Source organism: Lonchura striata, chromosome 21 (genome assembly GCF_050655825.1).
Source record: "Lonchura striata isolate lonStrDom1 chromosome 21, ASM5065582v1, whole genome shotgun sequence".
Classification (NCBI taxonomy): domain Eukaryota; kingdom Metazoa; phylum Chordata; class Aves; order Passeriformes; family Estrildidae; genus Lonchura; species Lonchura striata.
The window spans coordinates 6,281,519-6,307,780 of NC_140723.1; the positions used below are offsets into that span (position 1 = coordinate 6,281,519).

The following is a 26,262-nucleotide window of genomic DNA, read 5'->3' on the forward strand; positions in this document are numbered from 1 at the left end:
AGGAATTTAGAGATTTTAGAGGAGCTAAGATTTCAGTTAGAGACAAGCCTTACTAGAGTTAATTAAAATAAATGAGTAGGCCTTGATGAAGTTAGGAGTTAGTAGTTAACTAATAATTTACTGCTTGTCAGCACAATGTTTAGTTAGCTGGGTTTATAATGAAGAATACACAAACTGACAAATAGAACATAAGACAGTTGTGGCCTCCTCTGTTCTGAAACCAATTGAAGACAAGGAATGGGAGTTCTACCTAGAGTTCATTTGTCATATTGGCACTGAAAAGGTAGAAAGGTCAGAACGAGGAAGATTTCATTGACTTCCTCATTTTGGGACCCCTCCCCATGAAAGGGACACCGACCTATTCCAAGGAACAAACCACGCATGCTGAATGGCTTTTGGAGTGATTAGCATACAAAGCAAGGAATGGGATGTACCAAAATGATGAATATGTATTTGTATTTGGGTATTCAATATTCGTATGGATAAAAGGGCTCTGTAATCACCTGGAAGCTGCGGTGTGGATTTGGGAGCAATCCCACACACAATAAACACACACTTTTTAACTTTAAACTGTTAGAGAGTTTTTGTCCGTCACAGATATTGGTACTAGATCAATATCCATATTTTTTTAATAAATCACTACCAGTCACTCGTGTATCACACACGCCAGGATAGTACAGACAGACTTTATTATCAGTTCAGCCCTGCTCCTGAGAAAAACTCTAATCCACTAAGAGCTCCGTGAGCGTCAAATGGCTTTCTTGAAAAAAATATTTCTTCTGAGACAGAAATTATCAACAATTTAACATTTACATATCAAATAGGAAAAGTGTGGCCATGGCTTAAAAGCCATGTCATTTTTAATAGTGATATTACCTGCATTATTAACCAACTAACTATAACACATCCAGCAGGTTGCAATGCATATGGTTCTTTTAGAAAGCTGTTCCAGTAAAAAAAGATTAATTAATATACAGAGTAGAAATACACAATTACAGTCATTGCAGAACAGCCCCAAGCAATCACAGCCAGGCAAATGTGGTTATTCAGTTTGTGGATTCACAAACTGGTGTTCTCTAAAATAAAATATGTAGTGAAGTTAAAGTTGATGTAGAAAAGGTCAACTAAATTGACCAAGCCAGTGGAGCATCAAACTTACATGAGTAATATGAAAAGATGGGAACTCAACCTGGAGGCTTAGTTCAATCAAAGCTGAGATACAATCAATCACAAAAGCAACTTGATTGAAAAAGAAGAAATGAAAAGCAACTCACTGAATTCTGTAAGGCAACAGCTAGTGACAGAGGCCCACTTCAAAGTGCTAAAAGTCCTTTACACAGTGCATGATATCTGTAATCTTTTGCCACAGGTGCTTATGGAGGCAGATTGTACTTGGGAACTCAAAAGAGAGAAGGAAAACTAATGGTGATAAGAGAGAATAATAAAGGCTGAATCAAACTCTCTGACATCCTTAGTCCAATGCCAGCAGCAACTGCAGAACTCTGATGAATGCAAACAGCAGTTATGGTCTTCCCAACTGATCCCTTCCTGCAACTGTCAGAGATGACATTTTGGGCTCAAACTCCAGTCTGGCCCAGGGAGGTGTTTTTTTGCCCTTGTGTTCACTCTAAGACAGGAGCTGCTGCAGCTGCACCACTGTTATTACAGCACTCTGATCAGGACAAAACTACAAAGCAAGTAATGGGTTTTGTGGCTCATCTTTTTGATTATTAAGACACACTTTGTCATACTGCTCATTTTCCATTGTCCTGTGCAAAAGTATAGTCAGCACTATTACATTGACAGTTATTGAATAAGCAGCACAAAAGATTTAAAAATAGCATAACACATGCCAGTTGGCCACCAGACAGGTTTGTTTTTAAAGGATATGCAAATCTGTGTCACCATGATGATTATGAGCAATTCTAAAACAAGTAGATATTAACAATGTTATAGGAAATAACTGCTGTGCCTCTTTTTCAGTAGAGAAATAGTTTCTTTTCTTCATTTCTCTTTTTACAGGCTCCACACTGGGCTTAACACATACTTCATCCAATAGCCAGATGTTCAACCAGTTTGGCTTCCATCAGAAGAGACTGTTTTGTACACTTACTAATGATTTGATGTAGTCAAAAAAATATGAATCAGACTTCAAAACCTAGAAAGAATGGACTAAAGTACAGTGGACTTCAATTAGTTTTATTTGCCTTCTATTTTCAGAGCCTGTGTGGCACCTTTGATCCTAATTCCTCAAGAAACATGAAGTCCACAAACTTGAGGTTTATGCTAGGTAAAACTGAAATTATTATAATTTTCAATCAAAGGTTGAAGCCTTGAGAAAATGCTAGATTACAAAATGCCAATTACAAAATTGAAACTATTGGAATAGAAACAACATGGCTGAGTCTCAAGCTTGGCCAGAATTTTCACAACTAATAGAAGCAACCAGACATAGATTTCAATCCATTCCTTCACACTGAGAAAGCAAGCTGTGAAACTTCAGCTGACATCCAGATGTCCTCTAAATTATGCAGCTTTGATTCAAATTTGTTGTCAGTATGATACTGGGAGACAGGGAAACAGAAATATTTGATGTCAGCTGTGAAGGCAAACAGTTTGGATGATCCTCTCATTTGTTAGATGAAATAGATTCTAACTCTCCTTGTTTGAAAGTGTTTCAGTATTTTCCAGGAGTTTCCCAATAATCTAAGGCACAATGTGTTTACCTCCCTGGTCATAAATTCAGCCTTAGTGTCACACTGGATGATTCTGTGTCTTCTGTATCTCTGTGGGTTGTCACTTCTCAGTGGCAGTGGTAGGGTGGTGAAATTCCTTTCCCTCCTCTTCCACAGGAACCATTACATCATTCCCTGGAAAAGACTCTGTTTCCTGCTCTGGGTAGTGCATTTCCAATTCTTCTTCCATGCTTTCCTGGGCATCGTTACTCTCACATCCTTTAAGAGCACAGTTCTTGCCACTGGGCACTTCTGAAACAGAGCCCACGATAACAGTGTCGGCCTTCATGATGTAGAGTTTTTCTGAGGAAGGAAAAAAGTAATGCTGAGCATTGGTGAACAGTCACTGCTGCCCCAGAGGTGGCTGTTTTTCATGCAACATTTTTATTAGGACTCTGGACAGTTCAGATCTAGTGGATTGTGCTTCCATGGGATTAAGCCACCGAGCTAGAGGTGGAACTACATGAGAAAGACAAAGTGGAAAAGGCAGAAGATATTCACAAGAATCTAAGCAACTAATTGGGATCTAAAGAATCCGAGGTTTATTCTCCTGCTGTTTCAAGAAACACCATGTAAATGAAATCTTTGGGTAAAGATCAGCACTGTAGAGAAGTTCTGCGTTCTTAGGACTTGCAAAGAAATTAGCTTATTTCTAGATGAGAATAAACTACAAAATTTTCTGAATCTTGGGTCCAGCTTGCTGTCAAACCCCTTCACAGAAAGGTAAATAAGGACTTTTCAATGGCTTGCACCACTGCACTTAATTCAGAAGGATGCTGCACATCAGACACTGTAGGTTAATTGCTTGGAGATATTTGGATGTGGTAAATCAAATCATCACATTCATCCCAATCCATCACTCACAGTAAAACAGGAAAGGGGTTTAGTAAGGGAAGGTCAGGTTTTGTAATATGAAAAATAACACCTTTGAATAACCTCAGAACTGGGTTTGGAAGCACTGCCAGAATGTCTCATGCAGATGGAGTCTCAGGGGAGAATTCACCCCCTATGAATGAGCTCCTTTATCTCCCCCCTGTGCCATGGTCAAAGATTTTATGGGAACACATGGGAGATACATTTCAAGCCATTATTATGAAACCAGAAAAGAAAATTATAGCTAAGTACAATTCTCCTTTGGTATCACAGCATCATCTTCCAGCTGACGTATTCAAAATTCTTCTGTAAAATCTACATATTCCAGAATGAAAAGGAGGAAGAAGGGAATTTTCTGTCAAATTTATAGTGACTAAGACAAGCATTAAAAAAAGAAAGCATTATATTTCAAATGAACAGGTATTTTTGTGTCAAAGATCTGGAGTTTCAGCACAGTCTTTGTTAGAAGATTTGGACACTGAAGTTTACTGATAATCTTAGAATGGCAGTATGTGCATTGCTTACAAATTTGAAAAAAGATGACAAAAGGAAAAAAAAAAAAGCAAGACTCACCAATTCTGTTATTTGTGTGGTCTCTGACTCGAGAATCCACAGGGCAGTCTGGGGCATTCCCAGTGCTTGGTGTCACATCAGTCACACCCCGATGAACACTCTGGGCTTTTTCTGTGCTGGACACCAAGTTATTGTTGGTTTCCAAAGGAAGGGCTCTGTCAATTAACTCCTCCTCTTCTAGCCCACTGTCAGTGGTCAGTATGATCTTCTGCCAATATAAACAGGAGGGCAGAGGTGAGGTGAGTGTAAAAACAATTTGAATGTAGCAACAGGAACACAGAATGCTCCTGTGGCAGTCAGGATAACAGAATATACTGCCCAGCACCACTGTCACAGGGAGTGAAATGTTCCAAAGAGTGGCAAGCACATTGCTCTCACTCTCAAGATTTTTCATAGAAGTGCACAGAGAGAAATGAAAGAGAAAACAATTTCTATTTCTGCTCCTTGTTTTTCCTATGTGGAATGTGTTTAGAGAATTGTTTACTGGAGTGAGTGCTTGGCTGGATTCTGGTGAGGATTGTTTGAGCCTGATGGCCAATCCAACCCACCTGGGGCTGGACTCTCCAGAGAGGGTCACGAGTTGTGTTAAAGATAGGGTCAGAAAAAATAGTATGTAGTTTTAATATCCTCCTTTTATATAGTATATTAATGTATTTTAACATAGTTATAATAAAGAAATAATTCAGCCTTCTGAATTATTGTCATTTCTTCCCATTGGGTTCACCTACATTTACAATACCAAAGTACCTAACAGGTAGGGGAACTTCAAACTAGGCTCCTGCACCACTTAAGACCGTATTTCAAAATAGTGTTTGTCAGCTGAATTCTGATTTCTGATGACATTTAAGGAATGTATCTCATTTCTACTGAAGAAAATATGTTTTAGCTACCTCTTAGACTTTGAAAAGACCTATCACGCTCCTATGGAAGAACAGAACAAGCCAGAGGCCAAACTGATTTAACTTCAAAATGTAATTGTCACAGCAGAATGTCAGATAGAAAAACAAGCTCAGACTACCTAACACAGGAAGAATTAATTACAAGCAATTCTTTAAAAGGGGAACCAGAATCTGAGAGAGGGTAAAGGTCCTGCATCACAATTTTCTGGTGGTTCTGATCTTCTCTTTCCACAAGGTTGGGAAAGAAAAAAAAAATATTTTGAAATGTGCACTTCGTAACCCTTGCTCATGTCTGACTCTATATAGAGGCAAGAATTGAAGATCCTCATTGTTAATTCAGGAATTAAGAATTACACACTGAAATTATGACAGCTGATTGCAACCAGAGTGACTGGAAAATGCAGAATCTTGTGTGTGTGCAGAGGCACAACATTTAAAAGCAAACTCATTTAAAAACAAAAAACAAAGAAACAGTCTAATGAGTGATTTAGCAGGTCTGGACATTTAAAGATAACAAGCCTAATAAACTGAGAGACTCAGAGAATGAAAGCGGCTGTAATTTCTCTAACAGAGGGGGAATCAAACCAAGCAGTGATGATTTCAGCAGCTGAGGAACTGCTTTCTGTTGCCATATTGAGTGATGCTTGTCCTGTTCATCTCCAAAATGTACTGTAACACCAGGAGCTTGTCCTGTAGGAATGACAAACCAAACCCACTGAGTACCCATTTCACAGCTGTGCCAAATCCTGCAGAGGGAAAGGGATGTGGAGGGAGAGAGAAGAAAAGCACAAATCCCATCCGTGTGACTGGAGCAGTAAGATAAAATGGGACTGACACACAAAGTTCTCCCAGAAGGAAGAAAAGGTATGTTCATGCTGTGATTTCAGATCTTGTCCCATGAATGCACCATTAATGGCTTAACACCAAACCAAATCCCCTCACAAGCAAGAGTGGCAGCTGTGGAAGAGGTTTGACAGTGATTCTCTGAGCCAGAGAGAAGTTTGATAAGAGGATCCATGTTTACCTCTAAAAGAATTTTCTACCAAGGTCGTTGACATAGAAACCAAGAAAGAAAGAAGAATAAATAAGAAAAACCTGCAACTGCCTATTCTAATCAGCACTTTGGCTTTCCTGACCAATGAGTAAACTTCTGAGTTTTGTAAGAATGTACAAAAAGCATGCATGCTAGAATAAAAACAGTTTGAAGCCTTCTGAAGATTGACTGTTGCTTTGTATTGTCTCAGTCTCAACTACGACAGGCAGCATCTCATTATTTAACACCACATTAACCTCATCTCAAGACATGAAGGTATTGAGTCCTACTACATCTCATTCCACCTAAATTATTACATATTGTAGAGGGAAGTCCAAACTAAAAGGCTGGCACTTTTTAGACAGGACATTTGAAAATAACATGATTTACTTTGGCATGGAAAGTGATCTGTTTTGGAATATTGTTCACACTTACTGCACATTTGTTCACGAGATCTGAACCTGCAATGGGAAGTAAAAAGATTATCAGAAGAAACCTCAGAAAATCACAAGAATATTAATATATGCTCTGAAAGATCACCTAGCAATGTACTTCCTAAACCACTCCACTGCCCACCCCATATGCATGATGGTTTTATTAAAACTCAGGGAACACAGAAATGACACTCCTGAGGTGAAACAGTGAAGGTTGCTGCCAGGACTGTGATACCTACTGTCCCCAAAACCTTTTGCATCACTGTCCCCACACCACAACTGATACTCATCTCATGAAAAAATGCACTGATTAAACTGCCTAGATAAGAACAATACAAGTTTATTAAAAAGAAAAGAAAATTAATAACTTTCTACTGGATTAACAAGTTAGGTCAGTTCATCATATTGTCAGATGATTATTAAGGGGGTGGGATTTTATGCACAGTTCCATTAACAGGGAACACTGGCCAAATAAGAGAGGTGAGAAGGAGGGAGTGTACAACACTCTCTATCACCATGAAGGTAGATGGGCTCAGACTTAGTGTCTGATTTCACCCTGATCTACAGCCACCTTTATTTTCAGAGTATCAGCTCTGTAAGGCTACACAGTAATAGGCAAGGCAAGCAAGGGAGAAAAAATTCTATTTTGAGAAAATAAGGCTGCACACAAGAGGTTTTAAATTATATTCCTGAATGAATGAATATAGAAAGCTCTGCTGTGTGGTGATTAGAACCTGACACAAGAGAGCAGGGATCTGTCAGTGGCAGTGGAATTGCTGAGAGGGGATCAGCTAAATGGGTAAAAGGTTTGCACTTTATGGGATCTGGACAGGTTTTTTTCTGAACACATCTCCCATATTTGACTGTCCCGAAATCAATCGGGTGTTTTCCAGCACTGACACATCACCCAACCCTTCAGCTGCCGTGGGAACAAAGTGACATCTGCTGGCACCTGGTGGCACCCAGCGTGTCCCCTGCCTGCTCAGGAGGAACAGGACTGGCCTTCTGCATGGCCAATTAATTTAATTTTTAAATTAAAATTCTATAGAATAAAATCCCACGTTAAACTATCTACTGATTCTGCAGACATAAGGATGGCCCACCAGTCACTCACCTTGAGACTTGAGCACGTATTTGTGTGCGATGACCGAATGCAGGTGTGCTGATAAAAGAAACCTTTCATTTATTTAGTCAAACTCACCGTGGAGCCTGAAGGCTCCAACAGCTTCACCACACCCACAGATCTACAAGCAACCTACAACGTGCACATCTTGCTTTCTGAAAAAGGGGGAATGTGGGTTTGCAGACACACCCCGCATGTATCACCAGGCAAAGCTCTGGGGAGTCAAGGTCAGTAAAAATCACCCTTCCTCTCGTGCTCAAAGCCCAGTTCTGTTCCCAGAACCAAAAACTAGTCACACAACACTTCTGGTATCATCTAATACTAATGTCTGTGCTGAGAAAAGAAACAGCTAGTTATCTTTGCCCCTCTTGTAGGCTCCCCCTGCTTCCCTCCCTAAATTCACAGCTGCTTCCATCTTTCATGTTCTCCAACATCCTGCACGAGCAGCTTGCCTTAAACCCTTATCTGGCCTGTGGAGAACATTCTCTTCCCCAATGACCTCCACAAACATGCCCACATTTGAGTTTCCCATCTGTTTTTTGGCAGATCAAGCAGCACATCCCGTGTTACAGCTTGAAAAACTCACGCTTCCTCCTGAGGACGAGGATCCGCTTCTTGCAAACCTTCCATTTCCAAAATGCCAGCGTGCCCCCAAGAAGCACTGCCACAGAGAGAACCACTGCCCAAAGCACGACACCTGCAGCACAGAGAGGGAGCACAGCACAGGCTGAGAAAAGGCAGAGGGAAAACCCTCAGTCAATCCATGCGTTTGAACACAGGACCATCGACATCATTTCACAAGTCAGAGGGGATTTGCAGGAAGTTCCCACATTAAAAATTGTGTTTACCAAAGATACTTCCAAATAAAAAGTGCTAGAGAGTGATTGCTGTGCCTTTGTTACCTCCTGTTGTCATCTCCCCCTTGGCTGAGGTGGGAGAAGTGCCAGCTTTCTCCTCAGGAGTTGAACTGGGGTTTTCAGTTGTTGTGGCACTTAGAAGGTCACCACTAGCAGAGGTCACCAGGTTGTCCTTAAACATCCTCAGGTCAAAGTCATTTGTTTCATTGCTGAATCTCACGGACAAAGTGCTTGGGGTGAGGTAAGTGGGCAACTGGTCCAGGCAAACTTGATCATGGGTAGCATTTCCTTTCCTTAGTATTACTTTGTTCAACTTGGCACAGCTGGGTATGAAGAAGAACAAGTATCATTGTGTGGTACAAGGTACAAGTGTTTTCCAAGTCACAATTATTGCTTTCTGTGTAAAAGTCATTATTTTTCTCATCCCTGTGGTATTAATTCTTGGCCTGGATGCAAAGCTGCTACTCACACAGGTCTGCAATTCCACAGGACTTAGTAATCTAAAAATGAGGCAAGCAGGATTCCTTCCTACCCTTGTTCCTCTAGCTCAGAGCTGTGAAACAGGTTAATACTTGGTCTCTTTGAGCCAGGTATTGTAAGCTCTCAGAGATAAGTATTACACTCTAGATAGCTCAGCTACCTCAGGTGGCATAAAAGTAGCAGGATGGCTCCTGTGACAGTGTTGGAAACAAAAAAGTTTTAATAAAAGGCAAAAAATAAAGCTCTTTACAGAGAAAAACCGAGCCAGGGCAAGAGGTTCTTGCTCCTGCTAAAACACTTCACAGAAGTGATTTACTTCTTTTGTTCTCTTCTTTTTCTAGTGAATTGCTCAGGTGGGACTTTTTGGCTTCTGTCCAATTGGGTGTCCTTAAGTTTGAGGTGAAGTCTCCAAGGTCCTATGAGGTGTCTTTTAATCAAATTGAGGAGAGAAACTTCTGGGCTGTTTTCCTTATTAAGGAGACAAAGGGTAATTTGTTTCCTCTGTTAACGGGCACATTCCTACAACAGTTACTAAGAGAGTCCTTCTAACCTCTGCACATGAGCCCACAGTGATTCCCTTGCTTCTAAGATGGATTTGTATACTTTGCACCAGAAGTGACATGTGGGAGTCCAGGGCTTCCCTCTGGCTGCCCTGGGACCCTGGCAGGGGTCAGGAACCCCCCTGGACAGAGCCCCCAGAGACACTGGCTGTGATCTCTGTCCATGGAAAAGAGTTTTCAGTCTTACAGCATGAATTACAAGCTCTGAGTGTTTGATATGAGTAATAATTAAGTGTGGCATGGGTGCAAAAGTAATATTTTAGGATTCTAGATGAGGGGTTCAAAGGGGACAAGATAGAGGAAATTGGGTGTGCCTTGTCCTTTTTCTCCTTCTTCATGCCCTCCATGTTTCACTGTGGTGTTGGCATTTTTCTGTTGGTTCAGGCTGGGGACACACTGTCCAACGTAGGTGACAGATATTGGCACATTATTGTAAATGCAGCCCAGGGAGTTTGTGGTATTTAATGTTTGTCACATCCCACTGAGGGCAGAGCCCCACACGCTGCCCTGCAGGACAGAGCTGGGCAGGGCAGCAGAACATGTGAGAGATAAACAGAATAAACAACCTGGAAACCAGCACAGACCAATTACAACTTCTTTGGCTGTGGGGTTCAGAGACCTTCTACAATCCTGGAATCATCAATACCACAGATTCCAACAGTGACATACCCTATTTCATCCTTTATTCATTTCAATCAGTCAGTCCCATTAAAGAAGCACAGACTTACTTGGTGTGGGGTTTGCAGATGTCTGTGCTGGAGTTTTGATCCGAGAAGGTCCCAGGAGGGCACTCTTCACAAGTGACATCATTTGTCGCGGTGCCTGAATAAAAAATCACAGCTGATGACTGACCAAACAAAACTCATCAGGTCCAGGCCTATGGCCAGGACCAGGAAAGGTGAAGTGGGCAGGTGAGAAGCCCTACCCCTGCCTTTGACGCCGAAGCCAGGCCTGCAGGCAGAGTGGGGCTGGCAGCGCGAGCAGCTGTCCACCACCCGCAGCTGGCAGAACAGCCCCGGCCGGCACTCGCACACGCGGCTGGAATTGAAGGAGCAGGGCTGCTTCTCCACCAGGTCCAGCTCTGGGGGCAAGAAACACATGCAGTGACAAAGGATCCCCTCGTAAGGGAAATGTCAACTGGGGCCAAAGCTGAGCAACACCAGTCCTAAGGCTCAGGAAGCAGGAAAAGCTGATGTCTCTTGTGGTAAGTACATTTCTGTCCGTCTTAGGATTTTTCATAGAGGTGCACAGAGAGAAATAAAAGAGAAAACAATTTCTATTTCTGATCCTTGTTTTTCCCATGTGGAATGTGTTTGGAGAATTATTTACCTGGAGTGAGTGTTTGGTTGGATTCTGGTGAGGATTGTTTGAACCTGATGGCCAATCCAATCCAATCCAATCCAATCCAATCCAATCCAATCCAACCCAATCCAACCCAACCCAACCCAATCCAATCCAACCCACCTGGGGCTGCACTCTCAAGAGAGAGTCACCAGTTGTGAGAAAGTTAGAGTCAGAGAAAGTAGTATGCAATTTTAACATCCTCCTTTTATATAACATATTAATGTATTTTAGCATAGTTATAATAAAGAAACAATTCAGCCTTCTAAATTGAATCAAGCATCGTAATTTCTTCCCATTGAGTTTGCCTGCATTTACAATAGTGTCTCTTCATGATTGATAGTAAAAGGGTTTTAAAATCATGGGGATTTAGGGTTAAAAGGAAAATTAAGCTTAGTAGGCCCTGAAAAAAAATAAATACCCTAGGTACATGAAGGCCTTGTACCTTGCTAGAACTGCACCTGTGTAGCTAGTACATGATAAATGATATAAATGTTAGATGTGATGATTTTTTAGTAATTAAATATAATTAATGTTTAATTGTAAGAATAATCATGAGAAACTATGGTCAGGGGCCTAAGAAAGATCACAAGAAACTCATGCTTGAATAAAGTCAATGTATACAATAGAACAATATAAGTTTAATAATTAATATGTAAGTTAGATAATGATAGAATATAAAATACACTCAAAAGCCGTGTTGGAGTCAGATTTGGGTCTGTACCCCTGATTCCCAGAGCTCTCAATAAAAGCACCTGCATAGAATCATATCCTGTGATTACGTGTGTTCCTGAACGCTAACATGATCACAGACTGGTTTCTGTTGAAGATGAGTTTAACACTGATCTCATTCCACCCCTGTCATGGGCAGGTGTTGCCCTGATTTTTAAGTGTTAAGTTTTCTTTTATAGTTCTTTTGAAAGTTTTAAAGTTCTCATAAAACTTCTTTAGCCTTCTGATAATGTTTACGTATTTGAGAGTCAGAGTTCTCACACAATTTCACGTATAAATAGAATAGTTTACTTATTTCTCTGTGGGTGGAGAGAAATGGTTGATTGATCTTTGGACCAGTGTGGTTGGAGAGGTGGTAATTCCATCGTCCAACCCATGGTCACCTTTGGAATTCTGTACCAGATGTTTGAATAAAACTGGGTCTTTTTCTCTTTTGAACTTACCAAGCTTCTGTGTGCTCATTTCATGTCCAATAGCAACAGGCAGGGACATGAAATGAGTACATTTTATGAAACAAAACCTTCCACTGTCCCAGGTTTCTCCCCAGGTTTGTCCAACCTGTCCTTGAACACCTCCAGGGATGGGGCAGCTTCTCTGGGCAAGCTGTGCCAGGGCCTCCCCACCCTCCCAGGGGAAGTGCTTCTTCCTAGTATCTAATCTAAACCTGCCCTCTTTCAGTTTAAAGCCATATGATGGTAATTTGAGTCATGAATAATTAGAGAAGCCTGTAGATAATAGCTTGCAATATAAGACAGAAAGCAGAAACCAGCCTGGTTTCCTTGGAGGGGAGAATTTTTAGGTAGTCCCAGGTGACACAGGCAGTAACATGGATTATATGCAAGGTACCATTCTGCTGTCTAATTTAGTAACAAAGGATGGATAATTTTGCTGTGGAAATTCTAAATGAATAAAATACAAATTAAGCGTGAATAAAATATACAGAGAGAGAATGTAACTGTGAGGTATGTGTGGAGAAAAGCAAACCTTTTGGGCATGACACACAGGCATCACATTGTGGCTTTTGGGATTTATTGCTCAAATACTGATCAGGTCCACATGTCATGCAGTCTTCAGCTGGATTCTGAGGACATGCTTTCTTTTTAACATAGCCTGGAGAAAAAAAAAAAAAGGCAAAATATACAAGATATCTATCCAAAATGGGCAGAAAACCATCCTGAAATGTTCTTGTCTGCGTGTTTACCTGTTAGATACACTACCACGGGTTATTTGGCTTCTCTAGGCCATTTTTGCCTTTCTATTCAAGTGTTAAGGTACAGAGCCAGGACATAATCCCAGCTGGAATGGACTGCTGCAGAATGGGCAGATGGCAAGTCACTTGCTGACAGAAAAGACAACCAAGTCTCCAGGAGAACCAGTGTCCTGCCACTGCTAAGCTCCCAGGGAACTGGGTTTCATGTTTCCTTCTTTTCCTCATTTGGTTAAAAGGACTTTTAGAAAAGCTCCTCTTTCTTTGCAGTGAGCCGCTGAGTTAGTAGCAGATATGAACAGGTTAGTGCTTGGAGGAGTAGTGGACAATTAAAAGGATGCTTAGGAAAAGGATTCTTATAACTTTTATTGTGGAGGAGTCCAGGACTGACATGAGGATGTAGCAATAAAAAACCAGCAAAGGTGAACTGATGGAAACTGGTGGCTCATTACAGCCTGGTGTAAATCAGATCTCTGCTTCTCACCCAACCTTACTATGACATCTCTCATGACAGGAGCTTTGGCAAAGTATGGTTTTGAAGAAGAAAATAGCTTTTCTTGGGACTGTCAAAGTCACATCCCCACCCATTTTTTCTTTTATTGGACCATTTTCTCCATCCCTTGCTCTGATTTACATCTACAACTCTGAAGGACTGTAATGTATTGTAAATGCAGGTGAACACAGTGGGAAGAAATGCTGATGTCTGACTCCAGTTCAGAAAGCTGAATGATTTCTTTATTATAACTATGCTATAATACATTAATATATTATTTAAAGGAGATACTACAACAACCTACCTACTTTTTCTAACAACCAGATCTAACTCTCTGAGAGTTAGACCCTCTCTGAGAGCCCAGCCCCAGGTGGGATGGATTGGCCATCAGGCTCGAACAATCCTCACCAGAATCCAACCAAGCCATCACCCCAGGGAAACAATTCTCTAAACACATTACCCATGGGAAAACAAGGAGCAGAAATAGAAATTGTTTTCTCTTTCTTCTCTCTGTGCTCCTCTATGAAAAAATCCTGAGGGAGAGAAGAATGTGCCTGCCACACTAGTGGTGTGCCCAGGGGCACAGGATGTCCTGGTGAGAATCCTGATGGTAAAAATACTGGCAATCAAACACTAAAAGCCCTCTGCATCATCAGAACACAAATACAGGTCAGAAATTTCTTTAATAAAAACGATAGAAAAATCACTCCAGCAAGAAGATACAGATGGTGCTGAAGTACCACAAGATACCCACCCACTGAGGGGGTTTTGGCCAGTGGGGCAGTTTCAGACATTTCCAGAACTCTTCTCACCAAGGTGTTTCCTGTTGCTGACCTTATGTGCCTCTGAGTCACACCCAGCTTCTAGCACAGCTTAATGTGTCCCCTGACAAGGGCTTGTTTCCTCCCTCATGTGAGACACTTTCTAAACCGTTGTGACTATGAGAATAATGTCAGATTTTCCATACCTTCATTTTACATTTTTTTATCTCTGAGAAAAAACTCATTTAGCTTAATTTCACTGTGCTCATTCACACCCAGGGGCAAGCTTGAAATTAATTCTTTGACCTGGCTACTTCAGTACCAAGTGATAAAATCCCATAAAAGTTCTATCACGTTATCTGGTTTGCATGCAGATGACACAGGAGCAGGACAGTGGAGAAGAGATTCACATCTGGAGCCACATTAGAGAGTGATTCATGAAACTGCCCCTTTCTTCAGGGACAGAATACAACTCTGCAGATACACAGGGCTCCTACTGCCTCCATATAAACTTGCCTGAATTATAAACATACCTGAGGGACACTGGTAACAGCAGTTTTGTGAAGTTTCATCATAGAACCAGTTCTCTAGTGTATCACAGGAATGGCGTGGGCTTAATGAGGTCTAGAAATTGAAAGAGACAAAAGACATAATTAGAAAACAATTAATTCTCTACTAGAGTAGATCCCAGTCTGTCTCAAGCAATGGTGGTTGCAGACAGTAAGGAAAAGCCCAAAGTTTTTTGCAAATTCAAGTGTTCCCAAAGCAACTAAATTCTTGTTCGCATTTCCTTTAGAAACACTGCGGCATTCAGAAAAAAAAAAAAAATTACTGTGCTAAAATTATTTCATGTTAATTGGAGCTAAGGATTTGGTGTAATCCACAGAGGTAATTTCTGTTGTCAGTATCCAAATTTCCCGTAACTTAAACAGTCATACTGTTTGAATTTGGCAACCTAAGTGTGTATTATAAACCAATAAATTATTTTACTTATCATTAAGGGACAAATCCTGCAAGAGGATTTTGCCTTGTAAAGAATTATGCAAATGATTGATGAAGCCCTTATTCAAATAACTGATCCCACTTCTGTTGTGAGTGAAGCTTTTCAGAAATAACCTTTCATCACTACATAACTGATATTTATTTAGTTTCAAAAAAAACCCACCATGAAATAGTTTTGATATTAGCTTACAGAATGAGACCCAACTATAACCTGTAACAAGAAGCACAAAATAAGATTTAGTTTTTGTACGGCTGGGCCACAACATGCTCTGGGAAATTACAGTGTTACAAGTGTTCTGATGAAAATATCTGATTTTTGAATTTGGTATCTCCCTTAAGAATCCCCTAAAGATGTTGTTATCTGAAATTCATTTTCAGTATTTACTAGAAGGTATGAACACTGATTTTTTTTAGCAGAGGGTTTTTTTGGGGTTTTTTTGTTAAGAGTTGATAAGCAGATTCCCTGGAGATTTTCCCACACGATACTGGTAGAGCAGTTAAATATTTCAGAAACTCTACATCTCACTTTCTGCCAATGAATTTCCCACTGGTCTTTGAAATAATACTTGCTGTCACCTGCTGCCTTTGTGCAGAATCTCACTACTTAATCATTTCACAGCCTGTTCTCCTATTAAATATACACAAAAATATAAAAATATAAAAATTATTTCACTTCCATCAGAAAACAGAAGCTTTCAGTCAAGGAGGAAATTAACAGAAGAACAAGAATTAGAAACATATCAAAACTGGAAACCCAGGGCAAGGGGAATATTTCTCTGTCTGCCCTGAGGGATTCTGTAGCTAAGTCAGCCTGGATTAGTTTCTCTGCAAGAGCTGGTGGAAGTCACCACAAATACCTAATTTTTTCCTCCTGGTTCTCCTGGGCAACCAACTCTGGCTGCAAACGAAGCTGAATTTTAAACAAGAGTACAAACTCTTGAATTATTGAATTACTAATGCAGCACATAAGCTTACAGTTTATTTAATTGTCTGGGTTTGGATTTTAATAAAACAATAGTGTCTGTGTAAAAATGTGAGAGAACAGCTTTTTAAAAAGTTAACTTGCCAAGAATATGAAAATCAGGAGTTTAATATTAGATTCTGCTCCTGGTTCCAACACTCTGATTATGAATTTGAACTGATGGTAGTGCAGTGATAAATCACTGCATGAGCTAGGCCTGCATGAGCTAGATTATGCAATAATACCTATGAGAGAGTACTCAAGCTGATTTTCCCCCTTTCCACGGGAGGGCAGCTCTGCCCTACAGCCACCCACATCACACAGCTCACCCATGGTTCCTCCACAAATACAAAGCTACAAGCTTTGTAGCCACCTGCACTGCCACTGAGCCAAACCCAAGGTGCTCTCACCTCTCAATTACCCCATCTCTAAATCAGAACTTAATCCAACAGAAATTCATTTTAACAAATCATGGCAAGATGTCTGTGACTGGGAAACCACCTTCTGAAGACCCCATCACATCTAATCCATAAGCAAAATGTCTGTGAGTCAGCATCTGTTCAGTAGAGGTGTTTAATGAGTATAAAAATCAGTGCAGATCCTTTCAGTGATAAATAACATTCATGTCAATGCTCAGCATCAGTCACCATGCCCCCATTCTTGTCACATTTTTCCCTCCAAATTCTAAAGCTGTTTGACTCCTAACATGACCTGTAACAGCAACACAATGATGCAAAGCTGCTCAGCAGGAAGGTTGGTCCCCAACATTCTCTAAGGGGTCAATGCAGAAGTGACAGTTTAATTGAAATAACAGCTGCTATTCTCATTGCACCTTACCTGTTTGTAAATGTGCATAATAAAAAAAAAAACATTAACATTTGAGGAAGATCACACAGGTATTGGAGTAAGGCATGTGGCTGTGGTGGACAGGAGGTCTTTATCCTTCTCTCTGACCTTCTCTTCAAATAAAAGCTTTGGATTTAGCAGCAGCTGGAATTCATCTTGTGAAAGGAAAGATGGCAATTCCTATCCTGCTTGAACTGCTCTGTGACAGATGCACTGGTTTAGAGCTTTCAGTCACTCAGCAAGTCAACTGTTCTTTTTCTTTTCTGAATGCATTGCATATTAAGGACCAATTAAATAAAGGAAACATATAGATCAAAAGTATTTGGGTTTTTCAGCACTTGCTTGAGAGAATTCGTTTTAGAAAATAGGATTTTTGCAGCTCTTCTGACTTCCCTTATTTCTACAAAAATGTTTGCTATTCCAATTTAAATAACGGCAGTTGTAAAGGTGCTGAATTCAGTGGCTACTCTGCAATTCAGTCAGGACAAGGTTTGACTCACTTATTTATGGCTTTTTGAACTCATAGAGAAAAAGTGATTGTGAGGCAAAGTAAGAAATCAGGCTTGCTACAAATGAGCTGTAAGTCAGGAAGAAAGAACATTACCGTAAAAAAAAAAAAAAAAAAAAACCTACCAGCAGTGGCTATTCTAGAACTGACTAATACTGCAGCAAAACAGTTAACTGTCTGTCAAGCTTCTATCCATTTCTGACAGTACAGAAAAAGCTGATAAACTACAGCTTCAAGGAGTCAAGCTTCATTTGCTTGATAGTAAAGACATTATCAACAAGTGAGAGCTCTCTGAATATAAAAAGAAACAGAACTCAAACTGTGCACTGAGGTAAGATGGAGCATGGTTTAAAAACATGACCAGTAAACAGTGACTTGCTCACATTAGAAAGTACCACTTGTACTCCATTAGCAGAAGAGCAAGTATTGCTGCAAGAGAGGCAGTGCAAAGCCAGTTCCTTATCCCAGCAATGTCATGGTGGTTTTACAGTGAGTCTGAATATTGACAATGAGTATCAGAAAACCAAATTTTCTCTCTGCCCCATTCATTTTTTGAACAAAACCACCAAAAGTTGCTATTGGCTTTCCCTCTAAAGCAGTCTGCATTTAGCACATGTGAATGCCTTCCCAAGCATTCCTCTAGTGAGCAAGAATTACAGACTCCAATCTCATTGAACACTTATTTCAGGAAGAAGACAATGGCAGGACAGATAACATGGGGAAAGTAAACCAAACTTGAAATGTGGGAGGGGTATTTACAACTAAAGACACGAGCAAACTCCTACTCTTACCAAAAGAAGCAGGAGGATCTTTTTCAAATCCCCTATGAAGAGGATACAGAACTTGGTTATTTTCAAAGATTTAACTGGGGTCAGTGTCTTGTAAAAAAATCTGGCAGCCCAAGTGATGTGCTGGACTTTTCAGTTACTGTGTACTGACAGGTCTCTTAGGCTAATATATGCTTGTATTTCCACTGCAAAGGAATATGGCTCATTTCCAATCCAACAAACTCCATGCAAATACTCACCTACCTGACTTTACCTGTTCAGTCTCTCTGCACCTGACCTTTCTACTTTTTGATGTGAATTTGTAGGTATCAGTCAGGGAAATCACCTGGATTTATGCCAGGTGCTGAGGGCTCATTGCCATGTGATCCCACAGGAGGAGGGGATAAGTGGCAGTGTGTGGGTGGAAGCAAACCCACAAGAGCTGATAGGATCAGAACAGGGAGCTGGTGTGCATCTACAGCATCAGCTGAGTACAGACAGTGGGTTCTGTCTGTTTGAAGTGATTTTTAATTCAGAAATAGTAGTGGCTTCATGAGGAAGTCAGTGTCAGTAGAGGGGGGGGTGTAAAGAAAAAGGTCTATTATTGTTTCCCCTCTGCACCTTTCAGTTTGCCCCTCCTGACTTGCATCAGCAGAGTGGGCAGCAGCCCTGTGAGCAGAGCCCTGCAAGGAGTATGCCTGTCAACGAGCACAGAGGCAAAAATAAACCCCCCCCACCCCTAGGAAACCTTTCCTCACTCCCCAGCTGGGACTGGGGAGCTGCAGCAGCTCCAGCAGTGCCAACAAGGTGCAGATCATAGCTCACATCCCACACTCCTGCCTGTAAAGGTCCCAGACAGGGCAAATTCTGCTCTGCTTTATACCTTTATCTCCTGAGAGCTCTGCTCACCACCTTTAACAAACCCTGCTTCTGTGGACACCCACCCCAACACCCAGCTGAAGGGCAGGGTGGCTCTGCAGCCCCAGGTGCCCCAGACCTCACCTGCAGGATCCTGGTGTCCCCCTGCCTTACCTGTTGGGTTGTCTGGACGTCCTGGAGCAGCAGCAGGAGCAGAGGCAGGCTGCAGGCAGCCATCTGAGGTGGTGTTAAATGTCCCTGGCTGCCAGCACTGCAGGTGAGACAGATGGGTTGTCCCTTCTGGAGGCTGAGACCCTTCCACGGTGCCACCAAGTCATGCTCCTTGCCTGTTCATTCAGCCCAGAGACATTCCAGCTGTCTGAGACAAGCAGGAGACAGGCTTTGAGACTCAACTGAGTTGAGAAAACAATTTAGAAGGAAGGGGGAGGGAGTGCTGCCCCAAAAGAGAAAAATAAAAATAGAACAAACCAAAACTGCCTCAATGTCTAGTCCTGGTGCTGGCAGTTTCTGCGAGACGGTTGTGAGAATCAAGGTTGTCACCCAAGGCACATGGCTGGCTGTGCACAGGCTCCTGAGTCATCTGTGCTGCCCTCAGAGACAACTTCACCACCCCAAAGCCTTGGCCAGGCACAAGTCCAAGCCCTGCCCCATGCAGCAGTCACTTTTTCAAGAGTTGCAACCAAACCTCAAGGAAGTTCCCAGTAAGAAATGCTAATTCTTTCAGTACAGTCATTTTACTCCTGTTTGGATGAGTGGGTGAGGACTCACACTCAACCATGGTGACTCCTCTAAGCTTTAGGCTTTGCACATTGCCACTTCAAATACCAACATACTACAGACCTTCCCCTTGAGAAATCTTCCCTTTCCTCCAATCCCAGGAGAAAATAATTCCTGGTGATGACAATCATCCTTAAGTCTGCTACTCATCATTTCACTCACTTTCATTTGTTACTCTGCATGGTTTTTGTTCTGATGCCTGGAAATATTTCAGGTGCTTGAAGATGTCATGAAGCCTCCTTATCTGCCCTAGAAGTCTAGTCAAAAGTGAAGGTTAGCCACTTCAAAAAAGCCAAGTGCCTTGAAAACCCTCTGAGGTACACAGGAAAATAATGACAATTTGAATTCTCACACCTCTGGGTCGTTTTTTCGTTGCTTCGCACCAACAACAAAAGAAATGAGAAAATACTGAAAGTCAGATAAATTATTATTTTACTAAAGATCCACAGCAACATCACTGCCATCACAACCAAGCACCAAAGAGGAGCATTCCACAGGGACCCTGTGTAAATATTTTCAGCTCACAGCTGCAGCAATTTTAACTACCTAGATTCTTCTTTCTCCAGAATGCCATCATATAAACCCCAGGCATTTTCAGCACACTGCATATCGTGTATGTGACACAAAATGCATCTCTCTGCTCTGCCAGGGTACTGCTCAGCTTCTAAACTCTCTTAGCTATAGAAGCTCTTGGGGTAGCTATTCCTTATAGGTCTAGAGGAAACTAAGAATTTCAATGCCAAATTATTACATTCTTGATTTTCCTAATTTAATAATGGCCTAGAACACACCTTAATCTTCTGCAGTAATATGCCATTAGGCAATTATCCCAATTTATTAATGCAGTTTCAAATAACATATTAGTCAGGACAATTGATGAGATCTGTTTGTATTTTTTCCTTCCCCTCTGTGTTTTTTTTCTCTTATCAAGCCCCATCCAAGCTTTTCTAGCACCAGCATCACAGAGAGCCTGGAAGGTTTAAGTTACACTGCTGAAGTCAAACTATCTGATGCAACAACTACTTACATGAGTACAAAAAATCTGTGTGTAAAAGACTTTCCCAGAATTGGCACCTGGGAGAGTTTTCTGGCCTGTTTTCCATAGGAAAACTGAAATGAGCATACTGACATTGTTCCTTCTTGATGAATGGTATCAATAATTTTTTAACCCACTGCATAACTTCATTCAAATTTGTCTGAGATGGCAATGCCATTAATTTTACAAAGGTTCATGGAACAAGATGACATGGATAAAGGGACAAGTGGCACTCACTGAGAGAAAGGCTCCAGGGTGCTCCAAAGAAGAAAAATTCCACTTACACATCCAAAGTGAAACCAGACTTCCCAGCTGCCATTCTTCCTCGAACTTCTTAATTATTAAGTTCCTTCTTGATTGAAGTAGATATTTAAAAGGATAGGAAGTGGAGGGTGCTTACTGCTGCTGCTGGCTTTTCAGAAAGGCTGGTACATGACAAAAAGTTATTACAAGTGTGTAATAAAAGCAACATCAATAAAGAGGGTGAAGAGGTTGCTCCACAGGAACCTCACAGCCTGTACGCATTTCCAAGTGAATGCATTTTTTCAGACTCTCTGTATTTTGATTTCAAATACAACAAAAGGGGCTTTCCAGAAGAAGCCCTATCAGTAACTGGAAGAAGCACCTCCATTTTATAACAAACCCACGCTACTGTTCTCTACATGGTGGCTCTATTTCCTAGAAAATAACCTCCTATGTTAATATGAAAAAAACCCTACAGAACAAATAGAAGTAAATAACCAACCCCTGATTCTCTGGTCTTCCATCAAAGGACAATGCCTGTCAGGAAAAAAAGGGGAAGCCCCTGTGAGAATGCTGTTATTATTTATAATGTTTATTTGATTACACATATCTGTCTCTGACACCTGCATCACTTTTTGCTTTAGGTGTTAAAGGTAGTGATGCCCTCAGACAAGCTATCTCAGTATTTTCTATTTTAATTAATTCAGAAAACCCTGTAAGTCAGAGGTTGTTCAAATGCCACTTGGAGCAAGAGAATACAGAGACCCAGCTAAGCACAAAGTCTCCACCACATGCCCAAATATCCCTTCAGCAATGTCTGTTCTCTGTGCTCTAACAGTGAGAGCCTAGCAAAGGAAGCAGCAATGGAATATTCCAGAATATTGGTACATTCGTGCTCAAGCAAAAGTACTTATGACATTTTCTAATTTTTAAGTAACTGATTTAGTCTCATGTTGTACTTTTACTATGGTTACTTCTGCTTTTAAATGTGTATGTTCAGTTAATATATATCTAGCTGTATAGAGGGAAAAAAACCCCACCAAAAGTGTCATCTCTAAACTTCTGACAGATAGAAAAGACCATGAAATTTAAAAGGATATATATTAAAATACTTTGTCTAAAATCTGTATTTCACTGTTAGTATTGCTATTCAGAGTGATGCCAAATTAATTTCTGCCTTTTTTGCCTTTATATATATATTCTTTACATATCTATTTGTATCGCTGTAGCCTATTATTGTATTGGTAGCTACCATTTTACCAACTCTATTAGTCAGAAAGACAAAATAAATTTCCTGGTGGCTCCAAGCCCTGGGGGTCCAAGGTTAGGCTCTGGGAGCCAAGGTTGAAACCAACTCTCTGAGACACATTTTCATAAAGAACATTTAGTTCCTATCTAAGAGGGTGGAGGGTTTCAGAACGGGGTAGAACCAGGGAGAAGTTACTTCACCACCTATACCTCTAACTGGGGATTCTTGTCAGTTTTGCCAATTTGCTAAACACATAAAAATTGAATCTGCTTTATGCTATGTGTGCATCTTTGGCACTTTCCATCTAGTGTTTTGTGCACTGTAAGGATCCTTATAAAGGTAACCCCTATCATCACCTGTGTCTGTCAGTGAAACAGCATCGAAAGCATTTTGTCAGCAGTATGCTGACAAAAAAAAAATATCACCAAATTCTTGTTTATTAGCCAGATGAAACAATGCCAGAGCTTCAAACTTCATGAGGAGCCCCAGGAGTACTAAAGGCAGGGTTGATACATGCTACAAACCTCGGGGTACAAATTAAAAAAGAGAAATGAAGAAAGGAGAAAGCCAAGAATGACTTTCTTGCTGCCTTTCTTGATCTATTTAGGCATTTTAGCCATCAGAGAGCTCTGCTCCTGGGTGCCCTGGAATACACAGGATCTCGATGATTTTAGGCATTGTAAGGAAAGACAATACTAAATTTCTCAGTAAATCTTTCCACAGCCAAAGAGGACAGACAGGAGGGAGGGCAATGGGATCCCACTGAGACACATCACACAGCCAGTCACTGGGGTTTGAACTGGCTGTAGCTGACACAGTATTTGAATTGCATGTGGAAGAAATAGAACCTCATTTATGCCACAGACTGGCAAAATCCCGTCTCTCTATGCCACTCTGGTACTGATATTTATTTGGTGACACATGCACTTCTCATTCTTAGAATTAAATATTTGTCAATGCATTTAATTATGTCACTTCAATAGATTAAATGCACTGCAGGTGCTCTTGAGAACATTATCTAAGAGATGTCTTGATTCAGCAATTTACCTTAGTGTATTTGTCCATTGTGATCAACAATTAAGAAGGTTTAAAGCTCTTGTTGCACACTTGTTAAAGTGTAGCAATGGCTTAAAATGGGTTACCATCAGGAAAAAAAAACGTTACCGTATTAATAATAAAGATAACAGATCTTAATTTCCACTTACACTCCTTTAAATGTCATTTAGATAGATTTTATGTGGACAAAAAAATCTTATACCTTTGTTTTCATTATCTCAACTAATAACACTGCCTCACATAAAGGGATAAAACAACTAATGTAACAAAAAAAAAAAGTATAAAATGTCTTTTACTGCCCCATAGTAGCTTCAAAACTAAAGTACATTTTGAGTCAGACTGGAAAATGAGAAGAGCTGACAGAGAACTCAATTCTCTTAAGAAAGCTGGGGCTTCCATGAAAGAAACCAAAATCATATCACAGAATTACTATGTCCACAGGCTGGGAGAGACAGCGAGGGAGAGAGAGAGAAATGACCTTAGAGGAGAGATCACACCATGTCTGTACTTTCAGTAATTCTGACTGCAGCTTCTGGAACAGTTGTATAGTTAACACATGGTCACTCTCCATAGAAAAAGCTTGTGATAAAACAATTTGAAAAAGCACCAAGAGCTCCAATTCTATGCATTTTAATCCCAAATAGAAAATAAGAAAGTTCAAACACAGAAGTAGGACTCATTAGTTCCCCACAGTGTCCCAGACCTTTTTGGGTACCTCACATCCTTTCTTGATACTCTGGTTCTCCTCATCTAAAAGCTGAGTATTAAAGCTTAACTAATAATAAAAAGCAGATGAACTTTCCTTTGTGGACACAAACAAAAGAAACTTGGGAAATATTAAATATTTTTTGTGAAAAAAATCAAAAGGAAAGATTTTCACGATGTAGTTTTTCCAAAGACTGTAAAACATCTTTTCTTTGACTAATTGAGCATCTCAGCCCTAAAAATTTAGGGTGTAGTTTTCATCTTCCTGGCATCTTTGCTCTGCAGAAACCAATGGAAGGGAGAAAACCAAGTCCTTAGTTTTGCTCAGCCATTATCCAGGGAGCTGCTGAAATTGAGGGGTTTGACTCCAAAAAGAACGGGCAGAACTTCCCGTGTTTTCAAATTTGAGACACTCTGAAAAGAAATCCTTATGGGCCTCGAAAACACAAGTTCCAAAGAGATGAAAACCCCCAAAATCAAAGTTTTCAAATGATTCAAAAAGCAAGTCCAAGCCACATGCAGCTGTTTCACCTGGGAGTTCTGGGGAGAGTCACTACTTGATGTGCTGATAACAAAACAGAACACATTAATCAGCACAACATTCAGCCAAAGCTCTTGATATTAATTCTTACTGACAGCAAGAAACTCCTGATCCTGAGACACCATGAAAATTATCTTACCAGAAGGCAAACAAACACTAAAGACCATCTAACACTGCTACTGAGAAGTAGGTGGGAGCTGCATTTAACAGCTGAACTACATCGCCCCGTTCAAAACAATCACAAATACATCATTTAATGCATCTCATTTGTCTAATTAAGCAAAGCTGGATTTCCCATCTGATGAATCAGTTTTATATATATGCAATACAGTCAGAAAGGGGAACTAAGCCAGCTTTACTACCAAAACATCAGCAAAATGAGCACACACAGAGCCAGCCATCAACAGGATACACAGCTGCCCAGACTGAACCAGCATGTTCCTTAGTGCTAAATATGGGAAAAAAAAAATCTAAATCCAGGTCCAGCCTACCTCCAGGACCAGCAGACAAGCTATCCCATACTTCTGTGCTTACACAATCAAGCCCAGTGTTTGTATTATTTTGAGGCTTAAGAAACTCTTGGCCTCAAAACATTTCAGTATTTCTAACCCCAATCCCAACAACGCCCCACCCCACTCTCTGTTCTCCCTGGAAATGCAGATCCCAGCACTGGCCCCAGCACAGGGTCCACTGTCCAAGTGCAGAAGCTGCTTTAGCACTGGCTGAAATGCAAGTTCTCAAGCAGTAAGTAGATGTGCTCCTTTACAATGTCCCCCCAGGTGCCATCTCAGCCCCCTCTGTGTTATCCAGGACTGTGTAACATGCTGCAGGACAAAGCCACCCTGCAAACCTCATTATTCCTGCACAAAACATTCCTGTATCCTCACAGCAACGGGCTGAAAGGGCACCTGTGCAGACCTGGACTTATAAACTCAATGCCATGCAGTGGAGATGGCGATGTGAATTTAAAAGAGAGGCTCCACAAACAGGAGCATTTTCAGGCTGTTTGAGCTTGCAAATGAAGGCAAGATTAAACACACACACAGACACAACTGTGAGTGAGCAGGGGCAGCATCACCAACTTCTCCCATCTGTTTCTAATGGAGGGTCATAATCACACCTCCGATACTTCCACAAGTGGGAAAGACAATGTATTCCCATCTATCAAGAGACATTTTGAATTCAACATTGGTTCCAACCACAGGAATCTACAGCATGACCTTTTCTCTGTAGAGTGGAACAGGCTTGCTGTAATTTATTTCAGGATAAATTAAGGTTTATGATGTCTTGAGTTTGAAGGTAAGGTAGTAAAAATGTTAAATATGCCCTGTTTGGTATAAAATTCGGCACCTAGTGTTCTATAGCCACTGGATTATTTTATTTTTAAATTAGTATTTCCAATAATGGAAATTATTGGACCAATTCCGTTCAGTAGGGCCTACAGATAGATAACCCAAAGCTAAAGTCAAGCTAAGTCATGCTTGCAATATTCCTCTCCTTGTTTAAAAAAGTCTATTCATGCATTTAATAAATAATGTATTTCATATAAAAGTAAGTGAATGCCAAGAAGCTGCACAAACCAAATTCATTC

General features: G+C 40.7%; 1 protein-coding gene across 8 annotated transcripts; it reads right to left on the reverse strand.

The window, feature by feature from the left end:
- Window positions 1–60: 60 nt before the first annotated feature.
- On the reverse strand, window positions 61–26,170 carry TNFRSF8 (TNF receptor superfamily member 8). 8 transcript variants are annotated; one of them, XM_085558954.1, is made up of 12 exons: window positions 21,162–26,170; window positions 19,218–19,422; window positions 14,635–14,725; window positions 12,625–12,750; window positions 10,493–10,648; window positions 10,296–10,389; window positions 8,573–8,850; window positions 8,257–8,367; window positions 7,662–7,709; window positions 6,504–6,574; window positions 4,182–4,389; window positions 61–3,038 (listed from the first exon to the last, which is right to left on the reverse strand). In XM_085558954.1, exons 2-12 carry the CDS (start codon window positions 19,278–19,280, stop codon window positions 2,797–2,799), a joined length of 1,488 nt encoding a protein of 495 aa, XP_085415080.1. In that variant the 5' UTR covers window positions 19,281–19,422; window positions 21,162–26,170; the 3' UTR covers window positions 61–2,796. The 8 variants fall into 8 exon arrangements, with proteins under 8 accessions (XP_085415080.1, XP_085415079.1, XP_085415078.1 ...); XM_085558953.1 differs by having other exon boundaries at window positions 21,115–26,170; XM_085558952.1 differs by having other exon boundaries at window positions 19,533–26,170.
- Between the last annotated feature and the right edge of the window lie 92 nt (window positions 26,171–26,262).

What these genes read in the sequence shown, in the direction of transcription:
- TNFRSF8 (XM_085558954.1), bottom strand. Translation starts at nt 19,280, where the DNA reads ATGGCTGCCTGCAGCCTGCCTCTGCTCCTGCTGCTGCTCCAGGACGTC. An exon ending in AGATCACTTTCCATGCCAAA is followed by an intron (nt 4,390 to 6,503) that starts GTAAATCATGTT and finishes TTATATTGGCAG; the next exon opens with AAGATCATACTGACCACTGA. An exon ending in CCACACAAATAACAGAATTG is followed by an intron (nt 3,039 to 4,181) that starts GTGAGTCTTGCT and finishes TTCCTTCCTCAG; the next exon opens with AAAAACTCTACATCATGAAG.